The 26,277-nt window shown below is 39.7% G+C and overlaps 1 protein-coding gene across 3 annotated transcripts in view; it reads right to left on the bottom strand.

Moving 5' to 3' along the window:
* The window catches only part of smg1 (SMG1 nonsense mediated mRNA decay associated PI3K related kinase), a 142,716-nt gene that overhangs the window by 9,800 nt on the left and 106,639 nt on the right, over window positions 1-26,277 (bottom strand). For all 3 annotated transcript variants that reach the window (XM_063059057.1, XM_063059059.1, XM_063059060.1), the window contains 15 exons: window positions 26,053-26,246; window positions 24,379-24,551; window positions 23,308-23,587; window positions 18,467-18,739; window positions 17,935-18,169; window positions 16,462-16,688; window positions 14,476-14,632; window positions 13,990-14,179; window positions 12,843-13,312; window positions 12,118-12,258; window positions 11,445-11,597; window positions 9,457-9,636; window positions 8,656-8,883; window positions 5,744-5,955; window positions 3,109-3,215 (listed from right to left, as the gene is read on the bottom strand). In XM_063059057.1, the coding sequence (XP_062915127.1) occupies window positions 3,109-3,215; window positions 5,744-5,955; window positions 8,656-8,883; window positions 9,457-9,636; window positions 11,445-11,597; window positions 12,118-12,258; window positions 12,843-13,312; window positions 13,990-14,179; window positions 14,476-14,632; window positions 16,462-16,688; window positions 17,935-18,169; window positions 18,467-18,739; window positions 23,308-23,587; window positions 24,379-24,551; window positions 26,053-26,246 (3,220 nt within the window). The remainder of the gene's footprint in view (window positions 1-3,108; window positions 3,216-5,743; window positions 5,956-8,655; window positions 8,884-9,456; window positions 9,637-11,444; window positions 11,598-12,117; window positions 12,259-12,842; window positions 13,313-13,989; window positions 14,180-14,475; window positions 14,633-16,461; window positions 16,689-17,934; window positions 18,170-18,466; window positions 18,740-23,307; window positions 23,588-24,378; window positions 24,552-26,052; window positions 26,247-26,277) is intronic.

Raw genomic sequence — 26,277 nt, 5'->3', positions numbered from 1 at the left:
AATGGGTGACTTCAATCTACATGTAGACTGGGTGAACCAAATTGGTAAAGGTGCTGAGGAAGAGGATTTCTTGGAATGTATGCGGGATGGTTTTTTGAACCAACATGTCGAGGAACCGACTAGAGAGCAGGCTATTCTGGACTGGGTTTTGAGCAATGAGGAAGGGTTAATTAGCGATCTTGTCGTGAGAGGCCCCTTGGGTAAGAGTGACCATAATATGGTGGAATTCTTCATTAACATGGAGAGTGACGTAGTTAATTCAGAAACAAAGGTTCTGAACTTAAAGAGGGGTAACTTTGAAGGTATGAGACATGAATTAGCTAAGATAGACTGGCAAATGACACTTCAAGGATTGACGGTGGATATGCAATGGCAGGCATTTAAAGGTTGCATGGATGAACTACAACAATTGTTCATCCCAGTTTGGCAAAAGAATAAATCAAGGAAGGTAGTGCACCCGTGGCTGACAAGAGAAATTAGGGATAGTATCAATTCCAAAGAAGTAGCATACAAATTAGCCAGAGAAAGTGGCTCACCTGAGGACTGGGAGAAATTCAGAGTTCAGCAGAGGAGGACAAAGGGCTTAATTAGGAAGGGGAAAAAAGATTATGAGAGAAAACTGGCAGAGAACATAAAAACGGACTGTAAAAGCTTTTATAGATATGTAAAAAGGAAAAGACTGATAAAGACAAATGTAGGTCCCCTGCAAACAGAAACAGGTGAATTGATTATGGGGAGCAAGGACATGGCAGACCAATTGAATAATTACTTTGGTTCTGTCTTCACTAAGGAGGACATAAATAATCTTCCAGAAATAGTAAGGGACAGAGGGTCCAGTGAGATGGAGGAACTGAGCGAAATACATGTTAGTAGGGAAGTGGTGTTAGGTAAATTGAAGGGATTGAAGGCAGATAAATCCCCAGGGCCAGATGGTCTGCATCCCAGAGTGCTTAAGGAAGTGGCCCAAGAAATAGTGGATGCATTAGTGATAATTTTTCAAAACTCGTTAGATTCTGGACTAGTTCCTGAGGATTGGAGGGTGGCTAATGTAACCCCACTTTTTAAAAAAGGAGGGAGAGAGAAACCGGGGAATTATAGGCCGGTTAGCCTAACGTCGGTGGTGGGGAAACTGCTGGAGTCAGTTATCAAGGATGTGATAACAGCACATTTGGAAAGCGGTGAAATGATCGGACAAAGTCAGCATGGATTTGTGAAAGGAAAATCATGTCTGACGAATCTCATAGAATTTTTTGAGGATGTAACTAGTAGAGTGGATAGGGGAGAACCAGTGGATGTGGTATATTTGGATTTTCAAAAGGCTTTTGACAAGGTCCCACATAGGAGATTAGTGTGCAAACTTAAAGCACACGGTATTGGGGGTAAGGTATTGGTGTGGGTGGAGAATTGGTTAGCAGACAGGAAGCAAAGAGTGGGAATAAACGGGACCTTTTCAGAATGGCAGGCGGTGACTAGTGGGGTACCGCAAGGCTCAGTGCTGGGACCCCAGTTGTTTACAATATATATTAATGACTTGGATGAGGGAATTAAATGCGGCATCTCCAAGTTTGCGGATGACACGAAGCTGGGTGGCAGTGTTAGCAGTGAGGAGGATGCTAAGAGGATGCAGGGTGACTTGGATAGGTTGGGTGAGTGGGCAAACTCATGGCAGATGCAATTTAATGTGGATAAATGTGAAGTTATCCACTTTGGTGGCAAAAATAGGAAAACAGATTATTATCTGAATGGTGGCCGATTAGGAAAAGGGGAGGTGCAACGAGACCTGGGTGTCATTATACACCAGTCATTGAAAGTGGGCATGCAGGTACAGCAGGCGGTGAAAAAGGCGAACGCTATGCTGGCATTTATAGCGAGAGGATTCGAGTACAGGAGCAGGGAGGTACTACTGCAGTTGTACAAGGCCTTGGTGAGACCACACCTGGAGTATTGTGTGCAGTTTTGGTCCCCTAATCTGAGGAAAGACATCTTTGCCATAGAGGGAGTACAAAGAAGGTTCACCAGATTGATTCCTGGGATGGCAGGTCTTTCATATGAAGAAAGACTGGATGAACTGGGCTTGTACTCGTTGGAATTTAGAAGATTGAGGGGGGATCTGATTGAAACGTATAAGATCCTAAAGGGATTGGACAGGCTAGATGCAGGAAGATTGTTCCCGATGTTGGGGAGGTCTAGAACGAGGGGTCACAGTTTGAGGATAGAGGGGAAGCCTTTTAGGACCGAGGTTAGGAAAAACTTCTTCACACAGAGAGTGGTGAATCTGTGGAATTCTCTGCCACAGCAAACTGTTGAGGCCAGTTCATTAGCTATGTTTAAAAGGAAGTTAGATATGGCCCTTGTGGCTACAGGGGTCAGGGGGTATGGAGGGAAGGCTGGGTTCTGAGTTGGATGATCAGCCATGATCATAATAAATGGCGGTGCAGGCTCGAAGGGCCGAATGGCCTACTCCTGCACCTATTTTCTATGTTTCTATGTTTCTATGCAACTCTGGGAAAAGAGTTTCTACATAATGCACTCACAGCTAAGCAGCAATGTAATATTTTCTCATTTATCAGATAAATACAAACAATAAACACAAGAGATTCATCAGATGCTGGAAATCCAGAGCAACACACAAAATGCTGGAGGAGCTCAGTATGTCAGGCAACACCCATAGAGAGGCATAAACAGTTAACATTACAGGCTGAGACCCTTCATCATATCAGAAATATGAACACAGCCTCAAAACTGGGATGAAATGCAGAGAGAGAGGTTGAACTTGAACACTGATTAGGTTTATCTGGCAAACTGATGGCAGTCAGAACATTTTTATGATTTTTCTCTTGATTGCTTATGGCTATTTTAGTACAGGCATTTTCCACTAGAGTCTAGAACATTAAAACATACCAGTAAATGATACAAAGTTTTGAGAAACCATCTCTATAGTCCACAGGCTCATTTGACCATCATATTAAGTAAAATATATTATACCCAAAACGTATAAAACTGAAATTTGTAATCAATCAAGGACTGGTTAGTACAAGAATCAAGACTGCTTAAGAGAAGAAAAATTGTGGTTGAGAATTGAGCCACAAGTTGAAAAGCAAAGATTACCTGCAGCAAAACTGGGCTGAAATGCAGAGACAGAGGTTGGACTTGAACACTCATTAGATTTATCTGTAACGAGTGGGGATGCAAAACTGACCAGATCATTGTAGATACTGAAAAACAAGAAAGTTATATTGAAAACAAAAAGAAAATTTAGTTTTTTGAGAAATTAGTTGAAACATATTTTAAAGTTACACATGATTGCCTCAAAGGCAAGTGAACAGTACCAATTCCAGCCAAGGTAGAGATGGAGTCAGGTTAATAAAACAAATAGTTTTATCCTCATCTAGCTCTTTGTGCATACAATTCCATTTGTATATTTTAGCAAAGGGTTTTCTCCCAGCCCTTACAATTCTTTCCCCAAGGAGGATGTCAGTAGCTAACTAGCACAAATGTCTATTATTTAGAAATTAGGCTAAGTGTCAGTAACAGAAAGAAAAGATTATACCTGTGAGAGCTCTCACTTCATCTTTTTGGGTTACAGAAGACAACCATTTATCTAACAGGCCCCCACCCCCCAACAATCGCCCAGAAAATAATCTCATTGGCGACATACTGCTGCCCCTTATTGCCTTTCACATTTGGAACTTACCGTCACATGCCCATCAACTCTTCCTGATTATTTTGCCTTAATCTACACTATAGGGTATTTAACAACAGTCAATTAATCTCTCTGCACATTTCTGGGATGCAGGAGGAAACCAGAGAAGCAGAGTAAGTGTACAAACTACTGGCAGCATCTGAGATCAGGATTGAATTTGGGATCCTGGGATGTGATAGAGCAGCAATCACAGCTCTACCTTGATGCTCATTCAAGCACATATCTGACCTGGCAATAGAACTGACTACAACATTTAACCCTTTTAGCTTAAGGCAATTATCACTTCCTAGATCAGCGAGTAAATTTCTTACCTACCTAACTTACAAGGTTTAATGCCAAAATATAGTTCACTTATCAATTAAAAAATTCATACAACAAATGGATTAATACATTCTGTACTTTTCCTTTCACACGTTTGAAGGATCTGCCCTTCACTAACATCTTTTTGAAGGCTGGCAAAGATGACAACAAGTCTTACCTGATACAAGTGTTTCATAAAATTCAGAACGTGCTCAACAAATTTCCTTGCATTGAAATTAATGGATAAGAAATTATGGATAGCAAGCCTAAAGGTACCTTTCATTCAGTCTGGTTTCCTTACCACCACGCTCAGTCATAGAATTAAGACTTGGATGACATAAGATTCCAAGAGTGTGAAACATGCCCCAAACATCAAAAACCCTAAAGCTTACCGTCAGAAATGAAACACTGTGGCAACCAAAGTGAAGACTATGTTTACGAGAGGTAACAAGTTATTTTTCAAAAAGAGTAAATAAAAATGAAAAAAATGCATGGGTTCCAATTATAAAGCAAGACTAATTATTGCTTAAAATATGATGGAATTTAACTCTGACAAGTACCAGCGGTTGCATTTTGGTCAGTTAAACAAGGGCAGGACATGCACTGTAAATGGTCGGATTCTGTAGAAGTTTGCAGAACAGAGACTTAGCGATTCCCTGAAACTTATTGTTCCCTGAAAATAGCAGAACAGGTAGACAGGGTGGTGAAGGTGTTTGGCATGCCTGCCTTCAATTGTTAGTACACTGAATACCTTGAATTGGAATGCCATGTTACAACTGTACAAGATGTTGTGAGATCACACTTGGAGTACTGTGTGGAGTTCTGGTCACTCAGGTGTACAGGGATATCATTAAGTTGAAAAGGGTACAGAAAAGATTCACAAGGGAGTTATGAAGAGTCTCGATAGACTAATTTTTCTCCCTGAAGCATAGGAGGTTCAGGGATGACTTTAAACAATTGCATAAAAGGTGTTTAGCCAATCTTTTTTCCCAGGGTAGGGGAGTTTAAAACAGTGGATAAATATTTAAGGTGAGAGTACAAGAAAATTAAAAGGAATCTAAGTGGCGACATTTCTCATCCCCATCCCTCAGAGGGTAATGGGCATCTGGAATGAGCTGTTCAAGAAGCAGTAGAGATGGGTGCATTTACAAATGCTTAAAAGTCACTTGGACAAATACATTGATAGAAAAGACCTAGTGATATAAAAGTCAAATGGGACTAGCTCAGAAAGAGACATCTTGGTTGGCATGAATGAGTTGGGCCAAAGGCTTGCGTCATTGATTTATGACTACGAGTCTGTGACTATCACAATTATTGACAATATTCATGTTGTTGTCAAAATCTGCATGCTGAGTAAATTATGGATGCAAAATAGAAAATATTGTCCACAAATGTACTGCAACAACTTGAGTTATGCTTTATGTCTTTGAAAGTTAAATAAATCATGCATCTATACACCATAGTTGCTCAGTTTGACACATTATGTTGCACTCTCTCATGTAGGAATCAAATAAGACAGTTTATTTTTCATTTTGGGCAAGTCTTAATTTTAATTTCATCCCAACAACATTGGCATATCTAGCGATGATTACACTATGTAAATGAAAGACTGCACTGCAGAAGATATATGAAACCCATTTAGAAATTTATAGCTTGCCTAGGGTGTAGCTGAAATTTGTTAAACTAAAATATTAAGGAAATTGCTTTAACTTGAAATTCTATAAAACTTTATCATCTTACTTCAGGCTTTGCGATTTCATTTCCTTTAAAGTTGGTGTAATCTCCTGCAGCATTTCAACATGTTCCTGACTTCGGACCTGTCCCATAGCCTGCACTATTGTGAAAAGCACTGTTTGGATGTTATCCTGCCAAGACTTGTATTCAGCTAAAAATTGGCGCACACTGTCTTCATACGGAACATCCTCATTGTCCCCCATAGCTGCTTCTTCATCCTTTCAATAAGGTACAAAGACAAAAAAAATTAAAGGGCTTTTTAAGTACATCTTAAAACTACCTTTGACAACACAATTCCATCAAATATTCTTTGAACATTAAATTTCAATAAAACTACCAAGCTACCAAGGGTCGTAAAGAGAGCTTTTGGTACATTGGCCTTTATTAATCGAAGTATTGAGTATAAGAGCTGGAATGTTATGATGAGGTTGTATAAGGCATTGGTGAGGCCAAATCTGGAGTATTGTGTTCAGTTTTGGTCACCAAATTACAGGAAGGATATAAATAAGGTTGAAAGAGTGCAGAGAAGGTTTACAAGGATGTTGCCGGGACTTGAGAAACTCAGTTACAGAGAAAGGTTGAATAGGTTAGGACTTCATTCCCTGGAGCGTAGAAGAATGAGGGGAGATTTGATAGAGGTATATAAAATTATGATGGGTATAGATAGAGTGAATGCAAGCAGGCTTTTTCCACTGAGGCAAGGGGAGAAAAAAACCAGAGGACAGGGTGAGGGGGGAAAAGTTTAAAGGGAACATTAGGGGGGGCTTCTTCACACAGAGAGTGGTGGGAGTATGGAATGAGCTGCCAGACGAGGTGGTAAATGCGGGTTCTTTTTTAACATTTAAGAATAAATTGGACAGATACATGGATGGGAGGTGTATGGAGGGATATGGTCTGTGTGCAGGTCAGTGGGACTAGGCAGAAAATGGTTCGGCACAGCCAAGAAGGGCCAAAGGGCCTGTTTCTGTGCTGTAGTTTCTATGGTTTCTATGGTTCTATGGTAACTGGTAATGCAATGTATGACTATAAATGTGAATGCTGTATTCATGATCATTTGGGCTACCTTGCCGGGTGATGAAGTGATTGTCGTCACCCGAGTGACTGTATCAACTTCCATATAGTTTTGTAAATCAAAACAAATCCTTAAAAAAAAAACTCCACACACTCAGAGTGGTAGGTGTGTGGAATGCTTTGGCAGGGGTAGTGGCAGAGGCAGATACAGATACATTAGGGACATCTACGAGACTCTTAGAGAGGCACATCGATGAAAAAAAAAGTAGAAGGCTATTTGGAAGAGAAGAGTTAGATTGATTTTGAAGCAGGTAAAGGACTGGCACAACATATTGGGCTGAAGACCTTGTACTGCGCTGTGCTTCTCTATATTCTATGCCCTAATGAATGGTAGTAAGGAATAGCTCTATTTTCCTGGAAAAGCCCCACTAAATTTCAGAACTGCACTTGATACAAGTAGGAAAATCCCTTTTCTATACATCTAGCTCTTTGTTCTGGATTTGCATGGATTTATAAAATTTGGATTTAGACACATATAGGCAGGTGATGGAGGGACACCAACTATGTGCAAAGCAGATGGGATTAGTTAACACTGGCATGATGTTGGTGCAGACACGGTGGCCTGTAGGGTCCATTCTTGTGATGTATGATTCTGTGGATGGGACTGGTAAAGAATTCATTCATTCTGTGTGTTTGCTACTGACCTTTCAGCAAAGTATAGAAACCTCAAGACTATTAACCACTAACTTTCAGACAAATTAATAAAGCCTTCATTGTATTAAATACAAACATATCAAGACAAAGTAATCACAGTTTAAGTGAAAAATAAAAATTGCTGGTGAACGCAGCAGGCCAGGCAGCATCTATAGGAACAGGTACAGTCGACGTTTCGGGCCGAGACCCTTCGTCAGGACTAACTGAAAGAAGAGATAGTAAGAGATTTGAAAGTGGGAGGGGGAGGGGGGAGATCCGAAATGATAGGAGAAGACAGGAGGGGCAGGGATGGAGCTCAAAGCTGGGAAGCAGAAATTTAAGAAAAAGTAACATTAACATTTTAAAGATTTGTGGTGATAAAGCATCTGTTGATCATGAAGCAGCACAGAAATTTATTGATGAGTTTGTCAAGATTGTCGCTGATGAAAATGGCTGCAACAGTATATGTGTGTCAGACAAAGACTGATTACCAGTAGCACATAAATTCAGAGTTTGGAATGACGGCGATGCCAAGCTGCCACTGACTGTCCATTTGGGCGGTTGAGATAGTGTTAGCTTACCTTTCGGTTGGTTCAATTATTATTTCACGCACTGAATTATTAAAAATATTATATAAATTACCTTCATGGTATATGTATAAGCTGTATATGTAATGTAAATGGATTTTGTGTTTAGACTTGGGTTTCACCCCTAAAGTTTCTCTTATACAGATGCAAATTTTTCAAAAATTGGCCTGAAGCATTTCAGACAAGGGGTGCTCAAATTGTATAAATCAATTTCTTTTAACATTGTTCACATTATGCCACTATTTAAAAGCTTCTTTTCTGACGATTATTAAAAAATTTCAAATTAAGAGTAGTTCCTCATTCTCCCACAGTTTTTGCAACTACTCAAAGTGGTACTTGGTTTCACAAGGTTCACAGTCAGGCTATTCAAGCCATTATCCAGAACTCTTGAATGATAGCATGTCCATCTATTATTTGCTACTTGTTGTGCTCTTACTTTGAAGAGCCAAGAGCTATCTCCCCATAAAACAAACTGGAAATATCTACAATTCTGTTTCAAGTGACCCAATATTTAAAGCAACTTGGAAGCTACAAGTTGACTAATAGTCCAAGAAAAGTTGAAGTAAAATTTTAAAGGCAAACTTACCAATTCCCCAAAACAGGAAAATAATGAATGCAGATGATTACCTTTGCCATTGCTTTAAGGAGGTGTTTAACATCAGCCAATAATTTGTTATGGCCAGTAAGCACAGTTTTAATATTATCCACCAGAGTCTGTATTGTTTCACAGACAGTTTCGATCTGCTGTTCCTTTTCAGTTTGTGCTGCCCTTTGTGTTGCCATATCTTGAGTCAGTTGTTTGTGTGCAGAAGAAAGCCATTCAGAACTTCCTATTGGATGGTCAAGGCTGGTAGCCTGGAATAAATAGGTGAACATCACAAGGTTGAAGCAATAACAGCCATAACAATCAAAGCAAACACCACTTTCATAATAAGACAACCAAAGACTTGTTTAATGCAACAAAATATCTATGTGAAGAGACTTGGTCAAGAAACCCACATGCTCCCACAAATTCCTGTGTAGCTGATTGGCTAGGATATCACACAATTAATGAAATGATACTTTAGCAACCAATGGAATTATCTTAATAGAGGGTAAGAAAGGATTAGATAGGAAGGGTTCTGGACAATAACTAATCAAACTTGAAAACCTGACACCAATACTCAGAAAACTGAACCCCAAATCGGGAACTTGGGTATCACAAACCTAAGACTGATCACCTTTAGCCTTGACATGTAATGTGCAAGTTGTGAATGCCTACATTTTCCCTTTACAACTTCAATAAAGTATACTTCCATGAGTTGTCAGGGGTGTACCTTTTTAAATGCAAATTGATCAACAATCCTATTGAGTTCAGAGTTTAAAGAGGAGATGGGCAGTTCAGTGTTGAGTTCTGAAGCAGTGAAGTAAGTAAATATTTCAACTTACCAATCGCTTAAGGAGTCGAAGCTCAAGGTCCGAAACTGAACTGCTAAATTGTGATGCAAATGAACACATTTGTTGACACTGCTTTATTAGGTCAAACAACGCAGCATCCAAACTCAAGGCCTCAGGTGTCCGTGTTCGTAAACTTTCAAAATGAAGTATTGTGCTACAGAGGAAAGTCACCTAGACAAAAGGAGAAACAATTTAACAAGTGATAAAAAGGAAACCCGAGCATTATTTCAAGTATTTTATTCCCTTTACACACGCCTGCTCCTGGTAAACTCCAATGACACAACTGTTTCACATAGGTGAAGAAATATGGCAGGTAGCTTGAATGGACCATTAACAATGGCATTGTCTAGCTGAGCCAAATCACTATTTTGGTGCTGTATTTCCTATGTCTATTAGCAAAACCTCTCCATTCTTTTCTTTTAGCATTAATTTAAGCTAAATATGCACACTTGAAAGTGCAAGGTACAATCCACAAGCACAGGCTCATTTCCAAACATAAATGGCAGCTCCACATTAGATGATGCTCTCTTTAAATTCCTTCACCACCTCTTCACGGTCTTGGTCCATGATTTTTTTTGTTATGGAGATCTAAATGCCCTTTAGGGATTTTGCCCAGTTCCCTTAAAAGTGTTACAGAATAATCCCAGTTTCAGAACAAAGGTCCACGACAGATGAATTTTTTTCCTAAAAGCTGATGCAAGAGAAAGTTTAAAATGAAACTGAAAAATGTGAGTTCTTAAATGATTGAAATCAGTTGATATCAATGCAAGCCTTTTTTTAAAAAAGAGAAGAACTGTCAGGAACTTATCTGCATTGTAAAGAACTGGTTAGATATGGATAACCTTATAGAAAGCAGTTTAGTGTGGATTCAAATATAGAATTCAGAAAATAAACTGCACCAATCCACTGGGGCACAACAAATTTCATGATATACTTACATCAGTGATAATAAACCTGATTCTGGTTCTCTTTCTTTCAAAGATAGTATTAGCTTTCAATTGTATCAATAAATTGTCAATCCAAATCCAGTGGAAAGGGGAAGAATATACCCGCAGTTCTGAATGCTCAATTGAGAACCTGCTCTGATGTAAACACTCAAAATGTTTCAACAGTATTTTCGACACTTAGTCATATTAGATACCATATTTCAGTAAGGTTCCTTCAGGTTGTTGTCGGGGGTGGAAATGGGAACAAGTTCCCACTACATATTAAATGCTCTCGATGGCATACGCCTCAAATAGCCTTTGACAACCAAGTCCAGCTGCTGGCCTTCATGTGTGACTTAGCCACTAAGTCTGGTAGAACAGTTTCTACTGACCGGAGAAGGGGCAAAGGCAGGCTGCTGGCACCTTAAAACCAGTTGTTTCAGGCAGATGGGGCTCATCAGCCATGTTGGCAGCTCATCTAGGAGAAGGAAAGCTCTGATCTCAAACCTCCACTGCCTTGTGGCTATAACCACTCACAGGGAGGACTTTGGGAGTAAACCCCGAGGAAAAAATCTAGAGCTGGAGTGCCTAAGGCAGTCCTACATTGAGTTCAATGCTGACTGGCAACTCCTGGTATACTGCTGGTACCAAACTGCATCTGTCTCTGCCATTCTTTTGTGTTCATCAGATGTATGGAGAGGGCGAGCTTGCTACATGGGCAACAGCTTGCTCTCCATATCACACTACCTAGGCTTGCATATCTAGCCAGCTGGGATACAATATCCATATTGTCAAAGAACTGGTGATTGAAAGCTTTCAATTGCAATATCCATAGTCAATTCTGACCAACGGAAGCCTCATTTCAGTAAATTTGACTTTTTAAGTGAATCATACATTACAGCAAATTTAGTCTTTTATTTATATCTTTAGTGTTTCCTGTCTGCCAAAGGAACATGAATGGAATGTGCAATGGACTTGTACTACATTTGAGTATTCGTACTGGGAAATGAAAAATGCTTTGGAGCATTGTTCTTGGAGCAAGTGTATACGTACTTGGTTTGCCCGCTGACTTTCCTTCACCACCAGATTTCTCCTTTCAGAGATGGTTGCCTCAAAATCTTGGAGTACAGGAGCCAAAGCAGGATTAGCTCCCCCTGCCCATTTCAAACGTTGCTCTATACTGGCTTCCAAAGCTGCCAGTTTCTCCTGTATAACAAAAAAATCATTCTGTGTTATATTTCTGGCATTGAGAAAATTACATTTAAAGGAGAAATTGAGATTTTTTCGTAGTTCAAACCATGATTAAACAAGTAGGGTTTTAAAAAAAAAAAGGGCATTCAACTTCAAAAACAGAATCTCCACTTAAAAATACTCGGTGGGAAATTTTTTGGAACCTATTGTAACTTGCCTGAATAAAAGTGGCAATCACCACATTTTATGTTCAGTTTAATTATCAGTCAACTGTATTCATGTATGGTTGAATGATAATTAAACTTGAACTTTAATGAATCATGTATCTCAATTGAAGCACGTTTGCAATCTCTGCTAGATTCCATTGTATTGAATATACCGTAGGGTGTGCACCCACGCTACATTAATGTCAATTTAAGTGCAAGAAAAAAGTACCACAGAGCAGTGCAAAAGGTTCGTATTTGACCTATGAACACTGGTTTATTGAAGGTGAATACATTCGAGTGCAAAAATAAAACTGAAACAAAGAATTTACCTGTACTGTGGAAACAGAAACTTCCAGTTGGCTGAGAGCATGTAATTTCTTTTTCATGTTGGAAAGAATGCCCGTGCGAGGTGGAGGTGTAACTGTTGAAATAGGCTGAGTTCTATTCATAAGAATATCTTCATGCTGCCACTGTTAGAAGAAATGAATCATAGTTAAAACTAATTTTACATACTCACACTTATGAAAAATAAAATCTGTTAATTAGTTAGCAACTTTTTGCACTGCATTCAAGCAGGTAGAAAAATACCTCAAATGGCTAAAACATTCAAACAAAACCACAGAGACCAAAAGCAACAGTAGGTGGAGTTGCTATTCACTGAGTTCAACTACATCAACTTCAGTTTTATTTATTAAATGAATAGCATTAATCTGGGTGCTGGCAGAAGGAACTAGTTAACCAATTCTGATAGAACTAGAAGGAATTGCACAAACATCAGTACCTCACATCAAACTGGATTTAAGGGATACTTTAGAATTGCTTGATATGTTAGATGTAGCAATAAAATGCACTACTGTACAATTTCATAAAATCTGGAGACACAAGTAATCAAATACTATTCAGGTGTGACAATAGTGGAACAGTTAAACCAAAAGCTGAATACACTTGGGGTCTAAATCTGCACCTTAATTGACACAAGTTTGCCTTAAAGGTACTCCCTTATACTTTTCTTTTTCCCTTAAACACACAATAAAAAAAAAACACAAAAGTTTACCTGAAACATGGCAATCTGTATCTGTACCCTCTGAAAGCTGGTCTTACAAGATGCAATATTTGTCTCCAACCTGCGAACCAGATCATGCTTTTTCCAAGCAGTATCATATGAGCTGGCCAGTACAGTGGCTCTGTTCATAACTAACTGCGAAAATCTGCCAACCTGAATATTATGTTCCACTGCTTTCTTACAAAGATCATCCACAGAGACCTTACTTTCAGCACCAAAGTCTTTGGCTTCCACCTGTGCAATAATGTCCACACCAAGAGCACTAATATAACTGCAAAGGGTCAGTCCAAGTGCTTGAGTTGGAAGGCCAATCAAAAGCTGTCTCACAAAGTCTGCTGTAAATGCCTTTATTGGTTTCGCCATTTGATCTTCACTGAAGCAAGAACTCCTGTACATGGATTTTACATTAACCAATTGGACAGGACCATTCAATGAACTGGGATCATCCAGTGGAATAACCCCTGGGAAATGAAACAGAATAATACACATCATATTTTGAGCTGACAATAGTTATTAGTACAAGATATTTCAGAAAAATACGTACTTTTAAAAATAGGTTTGGTTAACAAGGATTTAGACACAAAGAATGAAAAGCATTAAATATGTTCCACCATGGGAAACATACAATGTATTATATACTACAGTAAAAGAATACTCATTTGCAATGATCTCATGACTACCTTTGAATCAAGAACTACAAATGACAGTATGAGATGCACAGACAGTAGTCAGGTGATTTTTCCAGGTTGTAGGCCAAAGCAATTTTTTCATTAGTGTGAACTATAAACATTTTATAAGTTAGATCAAAGATCAATGCCAACCTTTGGCCAGTTAAATCATATTAAATAAGCTAAAAGAGAATTAAATTAATGTTGCTTCATTCAGATTATGATAAATCACTTAATTGTCATTGATATTTTTTATTACTCAATTGTGGAGAGCCTTGAGATTTTCAGGAAAGGCAACAAGTTTTACCAAATCTGTCACATATTAAAGAACATAATCCTGCACATTTTCCTAGAATGGAAATATCTCAATGGTGCTCCTTGTAGACCAAGATAAAATATAACATGCAATATTTCCTGTGACAATTATTCTTTTAATGATATTTATGAACTGTTAAACATAAAAAAAATACCTGATAATGTATGAGCAAAGGTTCCACAAAGTCTGAAGAATTCTTTTATAGTTTGCAGTCGTTTCAGAAAGAATATTTCTTCTAGCACAAGTCGGTGATTATCGTCATCAAAGAAGTTGACCTGTGTGCTACGTGCCTCTCTAATAATGTCAATTTTCCTCCACGCTAGTGGTACTTCCATCTTGTTCAGCTAAAAAGACCACCAGCACAACTTATTATATAAAAGTACAATATAGCTTGCACATTACTCAAACTAAAAAGTGAAGTTATGAGGGGTTTTAAAGTTAGAAAACTGGTTTAGTCATAACCCAATTCACATCCTTAAAAGTAACTTTACACTTGAGAAGCTAGACTCAAATCTACAAGACAGGATCATGATACACAGTGCAATTCAATATTTCCATTGTTAAACTGGGCAGTACACCAAATATCTGTGATACTAAAAATTTTAGATTATATAAAGAAAACATGGGTGTATTATACTACCTTCTCAATTAATAAACCAAATGCACTTTCAACTTGGGCAAACATTCCATCAAAAGCCACAAGTAACATCTGGCCAGCAGACATCTTTGGTGTCTCCTCTACTGAGCCATCCGCACTTCTGGGCTGGATTAATTCTGTATACTGAGCTCGCAGCATTCTGAAAATAATGGAAAAAAATAAACAACTTTCTGCAGACAAAATTTATACACCTTATTCAAAACTGAACTTCAAGTATATTAGCCAATTTTTATATTTTGTGCTCCTTGAGGAATTTGAGCAATTTGAAAACATTTTACAGACATCAGCAAGCATATTCTGTTTAAGCTTATTGCAGCCTTCACAGGTTTTTCCAGTGAAGAGAAGGGAAAGGATTAAAGTAAAAGCAAATCTTAGTTTGCCAATGATTAAAATCTGAAGGAATCAGAATACAGTTGGAGACATCTCCAGCATCAGACAGTTTTTTTGGCTGTTATTAGGATTTAATCACACTATTAACATAACTATTAAACCTAATATTTCCTTGTGAGCTAAGTGGCCAGAACTTTACTGCAAACATGACCCAATTATGCAGAATTAAACTTCTAAAATAGCAGCCTGGCGGCAACTTTGCATTTCCATGGTCAACTTTCAAAACTTAATGCTCACCATTTAAAAGTCTTGACAACTGTCCTTTTAAGGAAATCTGCATATTTATAATACTATTTTGATAAACTGTACATCAATCCTTGTCCAATGCATTTTGGGCATGGAAGGCACAGAGCTTGATTAATATTATGTTATGCATAAATACAGAAATCTCAAACTTAGTTTCTAACTTAGAGGAACAATTTTCAGAGTTAGTACACAATATAAATAATTACTGATTTGCAAGGGTGTCGAAGTTTACAGGGAGAAGGCAACAATGGGGTTGAAAGGGATAAAAAAAAATTCAGCCATGATGCAATGGCAAAGCTGACTCGATCAGCCAAATGGCCTCATTCTGCTCCTGTGTCTTACGACTGCACATTTTTCTTTCATGGACCAAAATTCTAGAAACAGCGAAAACTTTTCTTAAATTCATTTTTCAGGATATGGGTGCGATCAGAATTATCAAAATACACTATCCATCCCACACTGCCTTTGAAAAAGATGTGCTGTCATCTTGAACCACTGCAGACTTTCCGGTGAATTACTGGCAGGAAGATGCCATCTGATATAATGACCTGGGGGCAATTTTGCACATTGTTGGATAGATGCCAGTACTCTGTCTTGGAACAGCTTGATTAGATGTATGATTGGTTATGGAACATAGGTCTTCAATATTGCAGCCAAGATATTGTATGCTCCCATTAACTTTCTGAGCCTATTGCTTTCACGTCCTTCTTGGTTGGCATCATGTAGGATAAATGAAAACAGACTAGCTTCTGTGAGGGTGGATAAGCAACCCAGCATTTCTGGTTGGACAAAAGTATTTATGATTCAGCCTTAGCCTTTGATAGTCTTATCTTGGGCTCTATTATTGTTGAGGATGATCTTAGAACTTCAAGATTTTATACTCTGGATCCTCCAGCACAATCTATCCACATGTAGGAGGACTACAGAAGTTTGATCTGAGACATTGGTTGTGACATTATTTTGCTAAATCTATTACATGCTAATGAGGATGCACATAGTTGTGTGTTACCTCTTTACCAGAAGAAATCAAAGCAGCGTCCTTAAGAGGGCTTGGTCATTCCAATGTTAGTGCATGCAACGCTGCACAATAAACACGAGTTACAAATTACTCTCATTGCCAACCTACACATGTACTGAAATACAGTAGTGGGAGACAGTTATCTTTACAAAGACTTATTGCAATCCTTTTCCAAGCTAAAAACCTACCCAACGAAACATCCATATAGTTTTAACTGGGAACCCTAAGCTGGCACTTCTACCACAATAGTGATTGCTTCATTGTTACATATAATTTACAATCCCTTCCGTCAAAACCAAAATACTTGCACTTACCTGGTGACATCAATATAATGAACATTGGTTTCTTCTTCCAATCCCATTGCAGCATTTCTAAGGTAAGCCTGCAGAGAATCTATGAGCATTTGCAAAGAAACACCATCGGTTGTCTGTTCAATGATATTGTCCAGCTCATTAAGCATATTCTGCAAAGTATTTTCGCCTTTCATCATACACCGAAGGGCTTCTGGAAAGATGATTTGCCTGAAGTTGGTGTTTAGCTCCTATTTAAAAAAAAAAGATTGAAACATTTTCAACTGTGTCAGAACACCCTCCAGAATCACAGAAAAATTATAGTGTGGAAGGAAGCCAGTTTGTTAAGTCTATACCTACTCTACGGAAGAGAATTCCAACTGATCCCACTATCTCAAAGGCATCTGTTAGTCTTGCGAGACCATGGATCTGCGCCTGGAAAGTCTTCACTCTCCAGGGCACAGGCCTGGGCAAGGTTGTACGGAAGACCAGCAGTTGCCCATGCTGCAAGTCTCCCCTCTCCACAACACCAATGTTGTCCAAGGGAAGGGTGATAGGACCCATACAGCTTGGCACCAGTGTCAAGATCACCACAGAGCAATGTGTGATTAAGTACCTTGCTCAAGGACACAACACGTTCCCTCGGCTGGGGCTCAAGCTCACGACCTTCAGGTAGCTAGTCCAATGCCTTAACCATTTGGCCACCATGTGCCCACATGGTGTGCAAATTGTTCTTAAGTGCTGAAATTGAACTGATTCTGTTACAGTGCCAGTAGATTAGTTCAAAACCTAATCAAAAGCATCACTTTTCATTTCTCTGTCAAGAACTTTCATTCTATACCTCCTAGCTCTTTACATCTCAGCTAACAGAAACATATTTTCTCTCGCAACCCTTATTTTTTAAAAAAAATATTTCTATTGAATATCCCCAGAACCTCCTCTAATCCAAGGACAATTAAGTTTCCTCCCAAGCTACACAACCAGCGTCTCATCCCCAAAATTATTTACGTAAGTCTCTTCTGCACCTTTTCCAAAGCTGCCTCATTTTTCTGTGAATGTGCCTATAACTGGATATGACACTCCAGTATAAGTAATTTGGTGCTTCATTACTTCCTCACCTCTGCATGCTTTTTCAAACATTTTACCACCCTGTCACTTTCAATGTATAATGCTCATAAGCCACATCCCACAGATGTAGGAGTGCTGGTAGACTAATTGGCCACTGCACATGATCCTTGTGTAGATGAACGGTGGAATCTGGGACTCGATGGGATTGTGGGAAGAATAAAAAAAATTAGTGTAGGGTTAATGAAAAAGGGGTCTTGATGGTCAGCACATCTTTCTGACTCTGATACAATGTCTGCTCTTGTAATTTTTTAAAAAAAAATGGTGTTGACTACTTTATATCCCCTCTTCTCATTCTTCCCATCATAATGCTAACAATTCACATTTCACAGGATTAAATGTACTCTGCCAGCTATACATCCCAACACTAACCTGGAGGGAAGTGTACACTCCATTAGCCAAATGAACTGCTTCGGATGCTTCCACAGGGTTTGGGATGTCAAGATCCTGCGGAACCAGCTGGCACTGTTCAAGTAGTTGTACAAGACAGGTGACATTGCCACTCATACTACAGAGCTCCTCCAAAAACCAAGCACCATCTCTGGAAGTCAAATCAACCAGCTGTTCCCCAGCACTTGACGCAGCTCCCTCCATCATAAGGTTCCGCCTGAAACAAAAGAGTAGACTGTACAGTCGCCAGATCTATCCTGCGTAAAAATCTTCGTTTTACTCCAAGTAAAACATGCAATAAAATCAACAGGCCTAATTCTCTAGTCAACATCGGATTCTTGAGACAGATGCTTTAATAATGCCTGGAATCATTTTATATTTGGGGTAACTAAATAGCATTTAACAAAAAACAGCCAATTTGGATGATGAATATCATTTTTAAAGCTCAAACATTTGCACTTCCTAAATGCTGGCTGCAGAAAGAAGCTAACATCTATAGCAGGACAGACACTACCTTGTTAATGCACAAAGGGCAGAGATGATGACACTAGCCAGGCTTAAGGATCCTTCATCACCATTTTCATGAAGAAAAACTTTTATACAGCGCTCGATTTCCTTTAGCTGCTCTTCACAAACAGGGACTGTTACCGATTCCTGCTTCAGTCTCTCAACCTGCCTGATTAACCGACTGTTAACGTCTGCAGCAAAACGTTGAAGAGTCATTTCAGTTGCTGTTATGAACTGACAGATTGTTGTAGGCTGCTGGGGAGCATACTGAATCTCATACCTAGAAAACAGAGGTTGCATACATCAATAATTCCCAGTTATTTTAATAGCATATGGTAGCAGTTTTCAGCCTCATTGCCCACAATTATGCTGCAGGTCTACTTGTAAAGTTAAAACAAATTTATTCTGAAAGATTTTGTCAATCATTCCTTTTGGGTATTTGTTACCAGGTATCATTACACCTCTTGCAAAGATGCGCTTTCAAGATCATTTTCTCCCCACAAATTCATATTGTCACATCTAGAGACCTTCTAGAAAAGGTGGACATCATGGAGGGATTGTCTACTGAGTCTCTGTGGGTGGAGGTTAGGAACAGGAAGGGGTCAGTAACCTTACTGGGTGTTTTTTATAGGCCACTCAATAGTAACAGGGATAGGGAGCGGATAGGGGAACAGATCCTGGAAAGGTGTAATAATAAGAGTTGTCATGATGGGAGATTTTAATTTCCCAAATATCGTTTGGCATCTCCCTAGAGATGGGGTTTAGATGGGGTGGAGTTTGTTAGGTGTGTTCAGGAAAGTTTCTTGATAGAATATGTAGATAAGCCTGCAAGAGGAGAGACTGTACTTGATTTGGTATTGGGAAATGAACCTCGTCCGGCATCAGATCTCTCAGTGGGAGAGCATTTTGAAGATAGTGATCATAATTCTATCTCCTTTACAATAGCATTGGAGAGAGATAGGAACAGACAAGTTAGAAAAGCGTTTAATTGGAGTAAGGGGAATTATGAGGCTATCAGGCAGGAAATTGGAAGCTTAAATTGGGAACAGATGTTCTCAGGGGAAAGTACAGAAGAAATGTGGCAAATGTTCAGGGGATATTTGTGTGGAGTTCTGCATAGGTACATTCCAATGAGACTGGGAAGTTATGGTAGGGTACAGGAACCGTGGTGTACAAAGGCTGTAATAAATCTAGTCAAGAAGAAAAGAAGAGCTTGTGAGATTCAGAGAGCTAGGTAATGTTAGAGATCTATAAGATTATAAGGCTAACAGGAAGGAGCTTAAGAAGGAAATTAGAAGAGTCAGAAGGGGCCAGGAGAAGGCCTTGGCGGGCAGGATTAAGGAAAACTCCAAGTATGTGAAGAGCAAGAGGATAAGATGTGAAAGAATAGGACCTATCAAGTGTGACAGTGGGAAAGTGTGTATGGAACCGGAGGAAATAGCAGAGGTACTTAGTGAATACTGAAGTAAAGTATTCATTATGGAAAAGCATCTTGATGATCTTAGTGATGACCTGCAGCCGACTGAAAAGCTTGAGCATGTAGATATTAAGAAAGAGGATGTGCTGGAGCTTTTGGAAAGCATCAAGTTGGATCAGTCGCTGGGACCGGATGAGATATACCCCAGGCTACTGTGGGAGGCAAGGGAGGAGATTGCTGAGCCTCTGGCGATGATCTTTGCATCATCAATGGGGACGGGAGAGGTTCCAGAGGATTGGAGGGTTGCGGATGTTGTCCTTTATTCAAAAAAGGGAGTAGAGATATCCCTGGAAATTATAGACCAGTGAGTCTTACTTCAGAGGTTGGTAAGTCGATGGAGAAGTTTCTGAGAGGCAGGATTTATGAACATTTGGAGAGGTATAATATGATTAGGAATAGTTAGTATGGCTTTGTCAAGGGCAGGTCATGCCTTACGAGCCTGATTGAATTTTTTGAGGATGTGACTAAACACATTGATAAAGGAAGAGCAGTAAATGTAGTATAAATGGATTTCAGCAAGACATTTGATAAGGTAGCCCATGCAAGACTTACTGAGAAAGTAAGAAGGCATGGGATCCAAGGGGACATTGCTTTGTGGATCCAGAACTGGCTTGCCCACAGAAGGCAAAGTGTGGTTGTAGACAGGTCATATTCTGCATGGAGGTCGGTCACCAGTGGTGTGCCTCAGGGATCTGTTCTGGGACCCTTACTCTTCATGATTTTTATAAATGACCTGGATGATCAAGTGGAGGGATGGGTTAGTAAGTTTGCTGATGACACAAAGGTTGGAGGTGTTGTGGATAGTGTGGAGGGCTGTCAGAGGTTACAGAGGGACAATGATAGGATGCAAAACTGAGCTGAGAAGTGGCAGATGGAGTTCAACCCAGGTAAATGTGAAGTGGTTCATTCTGGTAGGTCAAATATGATGGCAGAATATAGTATTAATGGTAAGATTCTTGGCAGTGTGGGGGATCTGAGGGATCTTGGGGTCTGAGTCTATAGGACGCTCAAAGCAGCTGCGCAGGTTGACTCTGTGGTTAAGAAGGCATATGGTGTATTGGCCTTCATCAATCGTGGAATTGAATTTAGGAGCCGAGAGGTAATGATGCAGCTATATAGGACCCTGGTCAGACCCCACTTGGAGTACTGTGCTCAGTTCTAGTCGCCTCACTACAGGAAGGATGTGGAAACCATAGAAAGGGTGCAGAGGAGACTTACAAGGATGTTGCCTGGATTGGGGAGCATGCCTTATGAAAACAGGTTGAGTGAACTCGGCCTTTTCTCCTTGGAGAGACGGAGGATGAGAGGTGACCTGATAGAGGTGTACAAGATGAGAGGCACTGATCGTGTCGATAGTCAGAGGCTTTTTTCCTGGGCTGAAATAGCTGCCACAAGAGGGCACAGGTTTACGGTGCTGGGGAGCAGGCACAGAGGAGATGTCAGGGGTAAGTTTTTTTTACGCAGAGAGTGGTGAGTACGTGGAATGGGCTGCCGGCAACAGTGGTGGAGGCGGATATGATAGGGTCTTTTAAGAGACTTTTGGATAGGTACATGGAGTTTAGAAAAATAGAGGGCTATGGGTAAGCCCAGTAATTTCTAAGGTAGGGACATGTTCAGCACAACTTTGTGGGCCGAAGGGCCTGTGTTGTGCCGTAGGTTTTCTATGTTTCAACAAAACCAATGTATACAGAGTCTTAGGCCAGCCATGCATTTTCATTTTGGGGATTGCAAGGACTGGTAGCATGGATGATAGGCAGATAAGGTAAAGACATAATAATGGATCAACTGGGCAGATAAAACTGCTCACATGGTTTTCAGTGCAGTTATATGCAGTTGTTCATTAGAGTCTTAATAATATTTTGAAACAGAATAGCAAAGTCCAAAGGGATTTAAGAGTTCCCATACACAGATCACAAAACTGTAGTGGTCAAATACAAAAATATCCAGAAGTTTAGGGAATTTTACATTGAATTTCATAAATTACACTTGCATTCTCAGAACATTGAAAGTTGAGTGAGCTAATCAGTTTTGAATGTAACTGAAAGACTGCTGAAAATACTTTCCCACTACTGGGAAAGCCTGAGGCAAGGGATGTGTCATGATGTTATAACTGGGACATTTGGACTCGTCTGGGAATTAAAACATGTTCATAAAGAATGATAGGCATTTGGGACGCCTGCAAAGAAACCAGTAAAGCCAGTTCAATAAACTCATTCTGAGACACAGATTGTTCTTAGCTAATTGTGTTAGGAATACGAAACAAAGCAGGCAAATGGAATTAAGATGCTGATGAAGCAGGGTCTCACTGAAGTGCTGAACAAACCTAATGAGCTGAATAAACTATGTGTTCCTAAGCAAAAACAATTTAAAGAGAACTATAGAATATAGTCTTTAAAATATTCCTTTCTAACAGCAGTTGGTGCTATCTCACAGCTCCTGAGACCCACGTCTTGCACGTTGTTTGTGTGTTGCATGTGTGCCTGCTCTCCCTGTGATTACATAGACATTCCCCCAATTGCTCTGTTTTCCTCCCATACCCCAAGAAGCCCTGGTTGGCTAGATGGTCTCTGTAACTTGCCCCCTCAGATGTGAGAATGGATGGGGGAAAATAGGTTATAGGGAGATAGGCGAGGGATTGAGATTGACCAGATTACTGATTTTGCCAAATGTTGAAATTAGAAGTATAATTACTACTACTACTACGTCGACTCAGGCCTAAGGGGCCGGCTTCAGGCATGATGATGGACTCTCCACTTCTTCCTCTCCCTCAGTGTGTTCAGTTCATCTACATTAGCCGCGCCGCTGTCTTCTAGGAGCATGTTGACCAGAGTCTTGGGAGGGTGCCCAGGGTTCATCCTCCCACGTTTGGGCTCCCATATGATGACTAGGCTGGCAGGTAGCTCGGGGTGGCGTAGTCAGTGCCCCGCTAGTTGCAGTCTTCTCGCCTCAATTTTAGTGGTGAGCATCGGTAGGTTGTCATACAGCTCGACGTTCATCATGGGCTGTTGCCAACTCACGTCAAGAGCCATCCAGAACATTATAAATTATGATTTAAAATCCAGAGTTTCAGAGCACCAGCTACCTCACGCCTTTCCATTCGTGATAAAATCTTGAAAGATCAGTTTAAGGGCATAGAATTTAATTACAACATGCCTCATCTTCATTTGATGTCCTTAAATGTATTAATGGAGCGCGATCAGAAATTACCACAACAACCTATTTATCCATTAGTGCAGAAAACAGCAGTAATGATTTGACTGAAGCTTAATCCTGCAGTGGTCAGTCCATTCAGAATTCAGTTGTATTTCTGTAAGAGTTTACTAAGCTGGCAAAGTATACTTAACTAGTATCACAATTCACATGGTACTCACTTTCTGTACAGTTCCTGGCAGTGTTCCACTGTCATTTCACATATCAGTTCCTCCATCCATGTTTTCCACTGTTCCATCCTATGCTTTTGGAAAACAGCTTTTGGGTACTGCAGAGCTACAGCAGCATAGCTATGAAGCTGTTCTAGACATCCACGCAAAATTGTACGACGTTGCTGTAGCAAAGCTCCAACCTCGCCTTCCAGCTGCTCACACTGGCTGATTAAGTGTGCCTGACCTGCATTCTGGAGGAATGTTGTTGCTGGAACATAGCTTGGAGCCCCTATATTAAGATGAGATTAGGGTGTGAGAAGGAGAGATTACAGATAAATAGTCAAATCAGAAAGAAGTTATTTAGCAGTAAGTAAATCTTAAAATGTACCTTCATTTGCCCAAGACCAATTCCTTGGACAATTTTTAAAATGGAAAACAATTCCCAGTTATCTCAATCTAATTTTATTCAATTTAAAGTAAACTTGCAGTTTGTTGCTGGGGATATCGAATCCGATTTGTAGATAGGTGCTAAAATACATCTGTAGGTGCTTTGTACATTTTATACAAAACATGACAAATTATTGGCAACAGAAGCAGAGTTACAATAGATTTCCAATAATTTACTATCTAATTATTCAGAAACACTGATGGTTCAGCATTTGGCACATCAGGTGGTATCTGCCATGCTCTTATTTCTGCTCACCAGGAGCCTGGTTCCTGCAATCTCTAAACTCACTGGATTCACAGGAGAATTTTTTATACTGTTTATCATCTCTGTGAACCAAAAGTATGTTAGGGGAATTAATAGCAATACATTCAGTAATCAGGAAAATCTGCTGAACTGGCACTAAAAGCCTGAGCATGACAGACTGTCACTAATCCTGAACCTGATAAATACTTGTTGAACAGAAATACTGTCATTTGCTTAAATGGAATCAGAAGGTGTCATAAGAACGTATTTAAGTGCATTCAAATAGAACACGATCTTGCTCGACTATTCAAAGCTCAAGTATACTTCTTAACTACTTTTTGCTGTAAACTATGTCTAATTACTGAGGTTCGTTAATGAATAGCCATTACCCAAGTCCAGTGGTGTACTGATATCCTGAAGCAGACTTGCAAGCTGCGTAGCTTCTAAGCTTGAGAACGCAGCCTGATATTGTGTAATCCACTGTTCAAAGTCATTCAGTTTCACCTGAATAGCATCCTGTACAGCCAGCTGCTGAGACTGAAGCTGAGTATGTTCTGAATACCTGAATGGAAAACAAAGTAGCAAGGTGCATAGCATTGAGAAAATTATTCACTCGCACACTCCTTCTATGATTCTGCCACAAAAGGACAAGGAAAACCTATGTGCCTCTTAACAACAGCTTAATCTTTAAACATTAACATATTAACAAACATTTTCATAAAACTGCATTCCTTTGCTCTCTATTAGGTCACAGAATGAAACAATGCACAAACACAAGGTATAGTGCAGAATATTTGACTTATCAATCCATGGGTTCTCAGGTTGGAAAAGCAAAACATTATATTCCGTTTGGGTAGCCTCCAGCCTGATGGCAAGAACATCAATTTCTTGAACTTCCAGTAGTTCCCAACCCTTTCATCAATCCCATTTTCCTCTCTAACCCTATCACCTTACCTGCCCATCACCTCCCTTTGGTGCTACTCTCCCTTCCCTTTCTTCCATGGTCTTCTACCATCTTCTATCAGACTCCCCTCCCCCATTTCTCCAGCCCTTTATCTCTTTCACCAATCAACTTCCCATCTCTTTACTCCACCCCTCCCCCTCTCCCAGTTTCATCTATCACCGACCACCTTGTACTTCTTCCTCCCCTCCCCCCACCTTCTTGCTTTGACTTCTCATCCCTCCGCCCCCCCACCCCCCAAAGTCCTGGTGTAGAATCTTGGTCTGAAATGTCAACTGTTTCCTCTTTTTCCATAGATGCTGCCTGGCTTGCCAAGTTCCTCCAGCATTTTATATGTGTTGCTTGGATTTCCAGCATCTGCAGATTTTGTGTTTCAGTTCAGAGGAAGGACGGTAATACAAAATGCTCAGCTTTAACAAGGACATGACCAAGTTGAACTGAACTACAATACCTTCATGTCAGAATTGCAAGCAGCAACCAGGTAGAGCATCTCAGCTGATGCCCATACACTGGTATCCGAGCAGAAGGCAGTGTTATGGAAAGCAGGAGGGCAGGAGAAAATAAAAACGAGAAAAAAGAACATTTAGTATTGGAGGCATCTGCCTCATGGGCCTCCCTCCCTCAGATTGAGAGTGGCTCTTCAGTTCTGTTTCATTAGTAAATGGGATTTTTAACTGCAAAATACATTTTGGCTCATGCATACTGTAATAACAGGTTTGATTATTAAGTCACTCTATTGATAAGATCTCTTGACAAAAACATTGTCAATTCAAACATACGAATATTTGAAGCACTTTCAAATTGTTAAATATTTTCGCCATAGAAAAGAACAGAAAAGTAGAGCACATTAACAAGCTTTTCAGCCTACAATGTCTGAGCTGACCACTGTATCAATTCAAACTAATCTGCTTGCACATGGTTTAACAGAACACAGAACAGCACAGGATTAGAAACAGACCCTTTGGCCGATAATGTTATTTAAAAACTTACACTTGTAGCTCCATTTGGTTGGCTATCAAACATACTTATACTACTTACTGAAATATAGGAAGATTTGAAATGTATGCAAAATTAAAAATTACCAAGAGGATTGAATTGATACCTTTGTTCCAATGTAAGAGCTGGATGGTCAGAAATATTTTCAGCTCCTTCCAGAAATTCGATTTCTTGTAGCAATTTACTCTGGAGTTTCTCTACTTTTGTCAAATGCTCTTGGAGATTCAGGTAATCCTCCAAGCTTGCATCAAGTTTAGGAATAACTGCCAGCATATCATCTCTGTTCTTAAACCAGGTAACCTTGTGTGAAAGAGATAGAAGGAAAGAGCAA

This window comes from Mobula hypostoma, chromosome 9 (assembly GCF_963921235.1).
Source record: "Mobula hypostoma chromosome 9, sMobHyp1.1, whole genome shotgun sequence".
In the NCBI taxonomy this organism is placed as follows: domain Eukaryota; kingdom Metazoa; phylum Chordata; class Chondrichthyes; order Myliobatiformes; family Myliobatidae; genus Mobula; species Mobula hypostoma.
The sequence above is the reverse complement of the archived record's forward strand: the minus strand, read 5'-3'. Positions and strand labels throughout refer to the sequence as shown.